This window comes from Hypomesus nipponensis, chromosome 10 (assembly GCF_054491055.1).
Source record: "Hypomesus nipponensis isolate SF chromosome 10, ASM5449105v1, whole genome shotgun sequence".
Classification (NCBI taxonomy): Eukaryota; Metazoa; Chordata; class Actinopteri; order Osmeriformes; family Osmeridae; genus Hypomesus; species Hypomesus nipponensis.
Window position 1 is genome coordinate 12,700,941 of NC_140370.1, and position 12,731 is coordinate 12,713,671.

A 12,731-nucleotide genomic window follows, 5' to 3' on the forward strand; every position below is an offset into this window, starting at 1 on the left:
GCATCCACCTGAACATGCAGTTGTATGTACCTGAACGTATTTAACACTCAAGCAGGAGGTTATTGCAGATGTTGAAACACCAACTTCTTCAGAGCATGCATGTTAGTGTGAGGTCATTCTGTTGAGTCTGGGGGGTGGGGAGGAGCTGCTGGTTTCTTCCAAATCAATGATACCTCACTGAATGCTTAAGATAATAACAAAATCCAAGAAATGTAAGTAACATTCACATCCTAGCATGCACAAAATAGGTCAATTTCTGAAATGGGGAATTTAAACAGTTTCCTATGAGTACCATACAGAAGACATATTCAATTGACATTCTCATGTCTGAATCAAACACAACTGAATGCATTACAGTACTGTATTTCTAGCTCTATTTAATTTGTTGAAACGGGACTATAAATACAAATCATAGTATGCCATATTTCCAGAAATGTAACAGCAAATCTTTGCATTTTTTCAAGACATCCATTTTATTCAGTGATTCATTATTGCAGTATCCACTGAGCCTTTATAAAAAAAAACAGTCAAGATACATTTGCACACCACTATGAACATTGTTTGTAACATGACAACTGAATGTGATTGTGAGGGTGTCCCAATTTCTTCATGGATTTTCTATAAAATGTATATACATACATCAGTTATAATTGGTGCAATATGATTTTTCCTATCACCTACAGTGATCTTTGTTGTTGGAACACTATAATTATTAATAATCTTTTCAACACCGATAATGAAATAATTAAAATGTTATCTTCTCAGATGTTTATTTTATACGTACAGTGTGAACTTTTTCTTTAACACCATCCAAACAATGGTATTCCAAATTCATGTTTGAGTTGTTGTAAAATATGAACTATTTCTCTATAGTTCTGAGATCCTTCTTTTGCAAACAGTAATTTCAATCCGTAATTTAATGGTAATTGCAATGAAAACACACTTTCAAATTACTTAAGATATTGTTTGTTTCTTTTGATCTTTCCACACATTAAATTGAACATTTTTTCTGCATAAGAACTGCTTTGTGAAACAAAGGCTCGGTTGAAATTCCTTTGGGATTTTAATGAACAAGTCAGTGCAATAGATGTCACTGACTTTGAATAAATAAATTAACAAAATGAAACGCCCCCATGAAATCCAATATTGGTAAACAAAGAAAAAATAAAACAGTTATCAACAGACACGGTATCACAAAACAATATCCCACTGACTCTGCCCCATGCTCTAGGATCATATTGTGGATGTAAGGACACCAGACAAGGCTGTAGCAGTGGCTTTATGGCTGTAAGACTGCTGGCTACCACTGCCACAGAGTGTACGGTTTGATTTCTAGCGAGTGTTAGAGTGAACACTGAGATGGATGGACATACGGACAGACAGACAGACAGACCCACTCCCAGGAGCAGTAGAGACCACTGAGACACTTTTATCCCCTGGCAGCATTTGGCACATCTCCCCCTCAAACACGTCAGATGGTAAAATAGTAAGGCAGCTGTCGGCTTCCGTCAACTAAAAGTGCATCTCCGAACATATCCAGTCAAGTCCTCCCCCAACCCGGAACCCCCCTTCCTCCCTTCCAACACCCTTCCAAGACAACACCCTGACACCCCCCTGCAGACACACATACACACACACACATCCTTCGAGGCAGATGGAGTGGCAATGCAGGTTACACTGGTTACAGCTTGTATCAGCAAATTTCCTTTTTTTTTCTCTCTCTCTCTCTCCCCCTTTCACTGCTTGCTTCAGGTTTCACAGAACCTGGGACGGGTCACAAATCATCGCCAGCGAATCTGGGCGGCCTCGGGCCCGGCGGTCCAGGTCTCATCTTTCTCTCCCCATGTTTCACTCTATTTCAAGTCCTCCGTTTGCCTGTGTGTGTGTATCTGACTCGGCGCCATTTTTAAAGGCCATTGACGCAACTGCAGAGAGTTAGGGGGCCTAGGCCGCTAGTTTGGATGAGTTCACTAGAGGGTCAAAACAGGAGGTTAGAAGGTTAGATTGTTGTGTTGAATCACATCCAGGTGTATAGTGTATATATATATATATATATTAATACATACTGTATCTATTTACACTTGATAAATACCTACGTACATATTTACACTTTGACTCAATTGTGGTTCTAATGGATCATAATAATGTGCAACAGGAAGTTGAACTTTCTTACCTGAGTTGAGACTTTGTCAGGTCAGAAAATGGACAAATATTATTGCTAAACCAATATTCAACAGCATAACCAGGACAACCAGAATTGAGTTAGGACCCTGTGAAAGAGATAGAGCAAAGTAGGAGAGGGGGAAATAATGCAGGACAATGTTTAACAAACGATTAGATTGACATTAGGTTACCACCACACCCTTAACATCCTACCCAAATGATCCAGTGCTTTGAAAGGGCACTGGCTGCTACCCCATTCTTTCCCTTCTAGTGCGTCTACTTACTGACTCTTCCTCTATGGTATCTGAGCTGATTTCCATGCTGGCCTTCTTGGTTTCTGCTAGACTCTTTGGCTTGTGCGAATCCTGTTTTTTTAGTTTGGGCTCCGGTTTATTCTCTTTGACCACAGCAGGCGGCTTTGGCGTTGCAGGTTTTGGTGTTGGGGTGCGGTACAGCTTGGCTGGTGGGGGCATGCGAGCAAGGTCGGATGCTGTGAGTTGAAGCCCCTCATCAACACCTATAGGCTCATCCGGAGGTGGAATTTTGACATCAGCCTTCACGTAGTAACCATGGTACTGGGTGTGCAGCTGACCGTTGCCAGGGCTGGTGGTAGCGTTGGCGACAGCGGGCTCTACCGACTTGAACGGTTTGGGTTGAGGCATTTCCACTTCCTGTTTGAGGGAAGTCTTGGAGGCAGCCTTGGTGAGGCCGGCAGCCTGGGTCTCCACAACGGGGGTCTTGTTCTCTTTCCCAGAAAGCTTTGCGGTGATTTTGCTGCTAAAGAAGCTCTTCTTGACAGCGGGGGGCGAGGGGGGGGGCGTGGGGGCGGGGCTCTGGGAGGGACTCTCAGTGGGGGTCTGGGTCGGAGTGGTCCCTTTACGGTAGAAGTGGGGGCTTCCTGTGGGAGACTTCTCCTTCTTCTCCTCCGGGACCTCTCTGATCTCAATCGGTTCATTGAACCTCTGCTTTATGTAGTCAGGGCCTGGAAAATAGAAGGGAATTCCACAATGATTCAAATTAAGTTGACTTCTCAACCCTCACACAGTCGCTATATTTGAAACAAATTCACTAAACCCTCAATTGAGCTACATACACTTGCACAACCCCCAATATCATTTTGCTTAACTGGACTGGACAGTCATAATTCTACTTTATTCCGTGTCACTTTGCTCATGGTTAGCATGCTGGCTCCGCAGCCATGAGTTCACAGATGAGGTATTTGTTCCTTAATGGAGTTTCAGAGTGGGCCCAGTTGGTTTATAGTTCCCTGTAAAAGGTTCCAGGCATACTCTACATACTCCTGAACACTGATGAGGGCCAGGCCTGAATGTCCGCCTGTTGACACCCAGCTAAGCCCACCCGCCTGTACAGCTATGCTGAGGAGAGCCATCTTGTTTTAAAAACTTAGACCTCTTTCATCTCTTATCTCTCTCACTCTTTCTATCCATTTCTTCTCTTTCTCTCACACCCTCACTCCCTCATTCTGTCTGTCTCTGTGCAGACAAGGAAGTATCTAATTTATGGTAATTATATTCATCCTCTAATACATTCATTTGCATTAAGATGTTGTATATTCATGGTTCTTTCACAGACACAATGTGGAAACACAGAACCCAGACACACAGAAACTTGGATGAGGATTACAAAGAGGGGTGCATGGAGGAGGTGGTCATATTCGTAGTGGTCTGAGGTCTGTAAACTAGTTTAGATTAGAAGACAAATTCTGCACAGCCCTTCACACAGTATATTTATATCTCTGTCCCTCTGCAGTAAACATTGCTAAGCCCCAAGCTCTTTTGTTCAACATCCTGGCAGTTTGGGTATGGTGGAACATTTGTGTATTGTGGAACAGTTACTGAAACTGGAGAGCAGATATTGCGGTGTCAAGGCTTATTTATGTTTTCCTGGCTAAGAAAAGCTGTGGATCAGTTGCTTGGTTACATCATCATAGAACTATGTCCCATTGAATTGATGTGGCTAAAGTGACAATGCTTTGAAAAGCGACTGGAAGGAATCAACGTGCAGTCCTGTACAAAGTTCATGGAAACCTGGGGATTCTTCTACAGCATAAAAAAAACACAGTATGGCGAAGGTGTGTCCAGTATACAATCACGTATAGTGAGGGTTGTTTCTGTGACTGGATGGATGGTTTACCTGGCTGGTGGAAGCCAGGGGACAGCTCCCTGGCCACGACCCTGGCGATGTCAGAGTCCTGGCTGGCTGACTGAGCGGCCTGGTCTGCTGCTTCTCCTTTGGCCCGGGCGTGGGCTGTCCTGGAACACACAGGGATTTAACTGCATCAGGACCATGTGTGGATTTATAACCCTTTTGAAAAAGAAGGGGTTTTCAATTTTACAATTCATTTCACAATGCAATATCGATTTGAACGACATACCACAATTATGCCAAAAGCAACGTTTACACATTGTTCATACAGGAGTCCAAGTCTGCAAGCAGACACACAACCTTCTGCTCCAAGAAAAACTATTTTACTATCTTCTTTTCTACATAAAGTAGATATGATCCTGGTGTCACAGAAGCCATTTAGAAGCTAAAGACAACCCACTTAGCTCTTCGCTGTCTAGTTAAAACCATTTGTTTAGATTCAATACATTCAAATTGCCATAAAATAAACTTCCTTTCCTCAGAACCTTCTCGATTCATAAACAAATGACCCGGGTTCAAGACTGCCTGAGTCATACCGCAGATGATATGCTACCGTATCAGCTGCTTAGGCTAGGCTAGGCTAGCTACAACCACTGCCAGCCAGGCAGTATTCCTGTCAGCTGTTGAGTCCAGTCCTGCCTGGCCTTATTTAGGCAGGGCCCACTGCTGACATAGACACACACACACACACACACACACACTTCACCCTCTCTTTTTAATCTACCCCTCCCTTTTCTTTTACTCTCCCAGTCTGTTACTCTCTGTACTCTTCTCTCTGTCTGTCTCTCACCCACTCTATCACAACTGCTCTACTCAGCCTTCACCCTCCGTCATCGCCCCTCCCTCCCTCCCTCCCTCCCTCCCTCCTTCCTTCCTTCCCTCCCTCCCTCCCTCCCTCCCTCCCTCCCTCCCTCCCTCCCTCCCTCCCTCCCTCCCTCCCTCCCTCCCTCCCTCCCTCCCTCCCTCCCTCCCTCCCTCCCTCCCTCCCTCCCTCCCTCGGGCTTCCACCCAGATGAGGGGAAAGTGACGCAGGCCGAGACCCCTCCACACGTTCCTATGCTCTTACCATGCAGATCAACTGTGGCACCACATAACAGCCTTCAAAGACAGAGCAGTTCGACACATTCTCACACTCCACTCAGAGATGTATTACTGTTTCATGACACCATGCGTTGTCGCGGTGATGAGACAAGTCTAGGGCTAGTACTTAATAACAGACCTCATAAAAATTTATGAGCCAGATTAATCTTGGGTAAAGAACATGCTAATTAGTGTTTTTCATGAGAGAAGACAGCACTGAGACGAATGGCAAGGAAATCTATGTTGTCGTCAAGGGATGCAGTTTAACCTTTCGTAAACAGACAGGTGAAAGTTTTATATGCTGTTAGACATATATCACTTTGTGAGTATGTATTGTTAAAGACATAGCTCAATTAATCAACGTTATTGCTCTACATAGTGCTGAAAGCAAATACCCTGAGTGGCTAGGATAGGAACATCTATTGTAAACACAGGAGTGATTAAAGGGGCCTGTGTGAATGACTTTATTTAGGTCTTACCTCAGATCTTAAATAAATGTGATTCATAGTCCACAGTATAGCTCAGGTCTGACATACATGTGAGAGACCAACCATAAACCACTGAGCTGACTGTCTGGCCATAAATTGTTGTTAATTGTTTTTTATTTCTTATTGAAAAGATTGTGTTGAGAGGAAGTGGTTTAAATAACTTTGGGAGAGAAGATGATACATCACTGCACACTGAACAGTAAGCTTAAAGTAAGTCATAATGTTTTAAAAATATAACTTAGAATTGTTCACAGGACATTATCATAGATAAGAATGTTACAACATAAGCATTACTGCACAGGTGTAGTCTGGGTCAAAACCTGACAACTCCTAATCATCACTCCCTCACCCCACCTCATCCATGTCCCCACATCCCCTACCCAACATATACTTGGGTACACGGAGTGCACCTTAGCTGGGTTTCATAGCCCTTATCCTCTGATTTCTACACTTTTTCTTACAGCCATCTAGTCCACACTGCACAGGTGTCTAGGTGGTGAGAACCCAAACTAGGGAATTGAGTTGGGCCACCCCACGTCCCCTCCTCTGAGGACGTGTCGAGATCTGAGCTGGTCTGACTAGTCTAAGAAGTGTAACAGGTCCATCTTCCACTCTGATTGCCTTGTTAGGATAGATGACACATTACTGATACCTTTCCAATCCCCAGACCATAGAGATCCATATAAGAGAAGTCATGCTGATCAGGACACAACATTAGAGACCATTTACTGGGACTGGCCCTGTGAATAGAAACTTGGTTACCTTGACGTAGCGATCTCTACTTTTGTCCTGGCAATGGCTGCAGCACGGATGGCTCCTTCCACGGCCCGGTCCACCTTCTGTTTGGTTTTGGTGTTCCTTAGAGGAATGAGCTGCTTCCTGATACCTCTGGCCAGCACATTGTTTTTGTACTTCCCCTCTTCCTTGGTGCCGTCCGGGAAGATGGTGCAGCCGTAACCATGGCGCTTGTTGTTCATCCACTCCCCCTCGTACTTCATGCCGTTGGAGCGCTCGCTAACCCCGAAGCCGTTGCGTTTGTCGTTCTTCCACTCGCCCATGTAAGACTCGGTGGTCAGGGCGTCCACGCTGTCCTCCAGCGGGGCGTAGTCATCCGCCATGTCCCCCTCGCCGAAGCTGATGGTGGAGTTGGCGTCGCTGGAGCTGATGCGGCTCATGGCGCCGTCGCTGCGCGCCGAGCTGCGCTTGCTGGAGATGGACGAGCGGGAATCGGACTTGCGCAGCTGTCGCAGGCTGCCGAACAGGGATCCCCGGCGGAACAGGCCCTTCTTCTTCTCCGGGCCGCCCTCTCCGTCCGAGTGGAAGTTCAGGACGAAGCCGCCCCTGGTGCCGGCGGGGCTGTCAGAGAGGTTGTCATGGAGCACGGTGCCGTTGCTCTGCTCAGAGCGAAGGGAGGCCAGGGAGGTTCGTAGAGGGGAACGAATGACAGTGGCCATACCGTATGGAACGCTCTGGCGCACGCCGTAGCCATGACGCATGCCACCTGTCCACTGGCCCTGGTATGTACCTGCGAGGAGAGAGAGGACAAAGGGGGCAGAAAGTTCATGTCAAATGTTTGATGTGAAACAATTGATGAGTGACCAAGCGAATCAATGAATGAAAACACAGACACAGGTGAACCCTCCCCAGGGCCTCTCGATATTATAATAGCTATAATAATAAAGAGAAGTTTTGTTAATGGTACCAAGGTGGCACCAAGGGGAAATTTGTCAGTTTAGATTGCGGAACTTTTTGATGACTGTGGAACTGCCAGTCTTATCTACAGTAGGCTACCAAACTCTATATTGACATGCTGGTTAAATCCATGGAGGACAACTTTGGCAGTACAGTTTTGGCAATAAAAAGCACCTGCGCCTTTGAGATTAGGTATGAAAAGGTAGTAGTGCCTCTCAGCTTGCCTCAGCTCACTGATAGCTCCAGGAGGAGGGAGAATGTGCTATTTTAAATATGGAAGTAACTTGAGACATTGGGAAGTTTGTCAGTCTGGGCCAAACATAACTCCACCTACCTTGCTATGTGAACTGATCATAGTGGTACAGAAAGGTCTAACTGAACCTTTCAAAATTGAAGTTGGTGATTTCATAAAGTAGATTAACAAAGGTTTCACTCAGAGTAACATGGTTTCTGTCATCCCAACATACTTTTTTGAAGTGCTGAAATATGTTATTTATTTTACCATATTCCTGAGAAAGAGAGAGAGAGAGAGAGAGAGAGAGAGAGAGAGAGAGAGAGAGAGAGAGAGAGAGAGAGAGAGAGAGAGAGAGAGACGCTGCAGGTGAGAACTGGATGCCAGGTTTGACCTGGCAGCTCTGGCTTGGTACACTGTGCTCCTCATAGATGGCCTGAATTACAAGTAACCTAAACTGCAGAGAGTTTTAGTTCATGTTGCTCAATTAAAAGCTCATCTGATGCAAATAGCTTGGCAACCGCAAATATATATCCAAATTATTCTGGGCGTTTGTAGCACTATCACAGTATTGAAAATGCAGTGTTTTCCAAACCTGACAAGGAGCTGGGGTGGGGGGGTCACCATTAAACTACTTGCATGTTTGTATGATTTCCATGAGTGAGTATAAGGTACGCTGATTTGTTCAAAATGTTCAAATTCCAAGATTTCGGAACATTCAAGAGATACAGAAAAGATAGTTTCAGAATTCGTTATGATGCCATTTTAGGGGACCCCACAAGAGTCATAGGTCAATTCAACCCCTGTCTTGAACATACAATTGTGCTGGCGTGTAGCCTACATATTCAAAAGGTTTTGAAGAATTTTGATCAAACTGTAGCCCTAACAGGCGTGTTTAGGCAGAGCCTAAAACAACTTTCAAACCACCTGTTATTCAAAAGTCTTAGGTTAACATCGTACAGTGTAGAAAAATACAAACTACCCTGCATTAAAAAGACTTCCCCCTAACAATACTGAACAGTAATTCCATGAAAGAGAGAATCGATATTTGTCTATATGTCTGTGGCTGGTGAAAAAGCCTTTTGATTTTCTAGAGTGGATGACGTTTCTATTTATAGCCGTGACCTCTATGGGAGAGTTGGGCGCTGTTGCGGCTGACCAGTCCCTACATATCAATATAACTTCGCTAAGGCAAAATGGAGTTGAGTTCGTGAATTTTCCGGAACACTTCCATACAGATACATTGTTAAAAATTATTTTTATTCCCCCAAAATATAAATTTGAACTTTAAACTATTTGATGTGCTACCACTGTATAGGGAGTCTAGCTCTGCACGGCCAATCAGCACTTGTTTCGGCTACAATCCAAAACTATGTGGGGTGTATCCACAAACTGTTGCTGCAGGCTCACCTCCATCCCCGTATGTTTCAACCCCATATCCATCTTGCAGACCGTTACTCCACGTCCCGTCGTATCTGGCCGGTGTATTGAGGCTTTGACGTACCCCATATCGGCCTTTAAATCCATGAGTCCATTCACCGCGGTAAATCCATCTTCCTTTCGATTCCACGCCGAGTCCGTGGCGTTTCCCCTGCGCCCAATAGCCCTGGTAGACGTTGCCGCTGGGCCAGGTGTAAACACCAACTACCTCAAAGCCGTTTGACCAGGATCCGGAGTACTCACCCTGGCCTTTAGGCCCGGTGCAGATGCCATGTCCGTGGGCTTTCCCATCCTCCCAACCACCGCAATATGTGCCACCATCGTCAAAATCGAACCGTCCGCCCGTCATTCAGAAAATGAGGGTATATGGGGAGAGCAAAGCCCAATGTTGCGCGGTCCCTCGAGAGTCCAGAACGGGTTTTAAAATATAAAGGAGGGTGTTGAAGTGAGAATCCAGGGGACAGTAAGTCGAAGTTCCGAGGCGATTAATGATTGCCACTGTGGGCATTTGTGTTTGTCGGCTCAAGCGGTAGGCTACGTGGGAGGGTGAGAGAGCGGTGCCACCGTGCCAGAACTGCTCCTGGTGAATTTTATGACTCGCTCACTCTCTGTACTGTACTTCCAATCTCCAGACGTCTCTCTCTCTCTCTCTCTCTCTCTCTCTCTCTCTCCCCCCCCCTCTCTCTCTCTCTCTCTCTCTCTCTCTCTCGAAGGTTGCAAAGAAGAAAAAGAGACCGAAAAATAAAGATAAATCTACGTGGGCGTGTGTATGTGCAGGCTATAATATCAAAATACGCTACTGTGATCAGTGGAAAATTGTACTCAGTCACAACCATGTCGATTGGAAAAAAACGACTTTACTAGGTCACTCATCAAACTATACAGTTCACAACAGTAAAGCAGGTTTGTTTCATTTATTTTTAAACCGTTTTTAGAAATTGGCAGATTATGGAAGGCTATGCCAAACCTTTAGAATAATTGGTATAGACTGTAAGACATTTGGTTAAAATAATTATACAAAATATCTTTAAATGAATTAAGAATGTTCTATTTCTATTGATTCTATTGGGCCTGAAGAATGAGGCCTATTTATCTGCACATCCTGGACTGGGATGATAGAAATGTGCAGTGATGATGATGAAACAAGAGTGACATCTACTGGCACAAAATAGAAAGGCATCAGAGGCACATAACTCATAATGGATCTTCAAGTACCACAGGGTGTCAGTGTACCCTAACTAGTGCAATTACCTAATATTGAATGTAAGCTCTTGTTTTAGGATTGAGAAACCTATAACTTGATTCCCACACACTAATGGTACAGTGCATACTCTGCAGAACAGTCAGAGGATCCCACCAAGTAAATGAATTCCTTTATTCGGATGAGTGCCATGTTGCTTATTGCTCCAATGCTCTGCACCTTAACACACAATAAACAGTATAATCCTAAACCTCTCAGTTAGACAGGTACAGTTGAACTATAATTAGAACACCTGTTAAGGGGGGTGATTGTCCAATCAAATTAATTGGTCGGAACTCAGTATAATACTTGTTATGAAAAGGAACTAATACTGTTCTGTTTGAAGGATAAATAGCTAGTACTGTTCTGTTTGAGGGAAGTGCAATCAATTACCCCAACTATTAATGGAACTATACCAACATTGAAAGAAAACGTTTAATAACACACAAGGAAATTTTTTCCTTAAAATAATGGGTACAATTTCATTATACCAAACTGTTTGACTTTGGAAGTAAAATCATCAGTCACTGTATTCATATTTGTCCACAGTTGTTACAAAGGGGGGTTCTTGCTTTGGCATGGTTTCTTATCGGTCCTCATGTATCAGCTAAAGTCAACAAAAGTGAATTACATCATCTACTTTTATAGAAACACTGATTTCAGTTGCGGTGTGTGTGTGTGGGGGGGGGAGCAATTGAGTTTTTGCCATTATGTCACATGTTGTTGTTCAGGCAGTTATTGTTGAAGCTTAACACACACACACAAACACACACATGCACACACACACACACCACACTCACACATACCACAATTGGCCATGAAGGGTATAGTACTGTACTGTTATTATCTAAATATCCTTTTCCTTAACTTACTTTGTCATCTGTCATCTGCACAGACAGGACTGTCCACCATTACTATTATGTTCTCATGACACGTGAGGATTGTTGGTGATAGAAATGCACTGCATTACCTTACTAAGTAAGATGAAATGCAACATATTGCAGTTATTAAATCAGTAATGAAAAAGGCACACTTGAAGAAATACAGAATATGTGCAGCACCTGCCTCCAAGGACTATCTGAATATTTCTCTATATATGGTACTAAAAATCCCTTCTCTTTCTGGATGCATAGCATACTGAACACATATTCAGCTAAGATTTAAAAAAAAAACATGAGTATACCTCCAAACATTTCAACCTACACATTTCTCAGTGTTTAGGCTATATTTGTAGCAAGATTCAATGCAGTTTGACAATAAAATAAAATAATAGACCAGCTGGTGTGTGCTTTGAGAATCCTTTCTAAACTCAGCACAATTACCTATAGACTGAGGATTGTATTTCCAATAACCTATTTTAGGGAGCTAAATGAAAAATGTGGTTTGAGTTCAATCCATAATTCCAGAAATAGAACATATCCTTTTCTGAACATTTTTAGTCTTTTGGTGGTTCACCACATCTTGAGCTAAGAAGTATAGTTGAAATGCTGCAGTTTACTGTAGTGGTACACACACACAGCGTGCCCCACAAATGAAAACCTTTTACAAATCAAATGTCAAAGATGAGAAATCAAATGGCTTTTTGTGGCTTTTTCTTTCTTTCAGTCCTTGAATGGTCTGAATTTGTTACCTTCTTCCAAATTTCTGGCTTGGCATTTAGACTGGTTTTGTGTAAAGGATGATCAAGCCAAAATATCCTGGATATGGATGATGAATTACAGCCCAGAAACAGTCCTAACTGATGTTGGAAACAGTCATTTTTCATCTCACAGACAAATTTACAATTCCTGTACATAGTTTTCTGATGGCTAAGTTCTTTATAGCGTCTTTGCAGTCAGGCAAGTGGATCATGATAGCGTTCCACATTTAAACTATTGGAAAGTCCAAAGAAATGATATGCCACAAGAAAGATCAGCACTCACTTTCTGACCACACTTTTTGAATGTCTTCAGTCACACAGGAACAAAATTGAAGCTACTTGACATAAGAAAATCATGCCAACAAGTTGTGGTGCTGCATTTAAATGTAATCATTCAGCTCTTATCCACAGCGATTTACACAGAGTACAGGGACATGTAGGGTGAAGTGCCTTTCCCAAGGACACAATGTCATATGGCATGGCCAGGAATCGAACCGGCAACTTTCTGATTAATAGCCCAATTCTCTACTGTTCAGCCGTCAGACCCCTGGTGTTGCAGTCTGTGGAGGATAAAGAGACTGTCTTCTTTCA

The 12,731-nt window shown here is 43.6% G+C and overlaps 1 protein-coding gene across 1 annotated transcript; it reads right to left on the bottom strand.

Moving 5' to 3' along the window:
• Positions 1 to 448: 448 nt before the first annotated feature.
• On the bottom strand, positions 449 to 9,878 carry jph1b (junctophilin 1b). Its single transcript, XM_084707967.1, has 6 exons — positions 9,232 to 9,878; positions 6,660 to 7,422; positions 4,318 to 4,436; positions 2,448 to 3,145; positions 2,174 to 2,270; positions 449 to 1,970 (listed from the first exon to the last, which is right to left on the bottom strand). Exons 1-5 carry the CDS (start codon positions 9,608 to 9,610, stop codon positions 2,190 to 2,192), a joined length of 2,040 nt encoding a protein of 679 aa, XP_084564093.1. The 5' UTR covers positions 9,611 to 9,878; the 3' UTR covers positions 449 to 1,970; positions 2,174 to 2,189.
• Between the last annotated feature and the right edge of the window lie 2,853 nt (positions 9,879 to 12,731).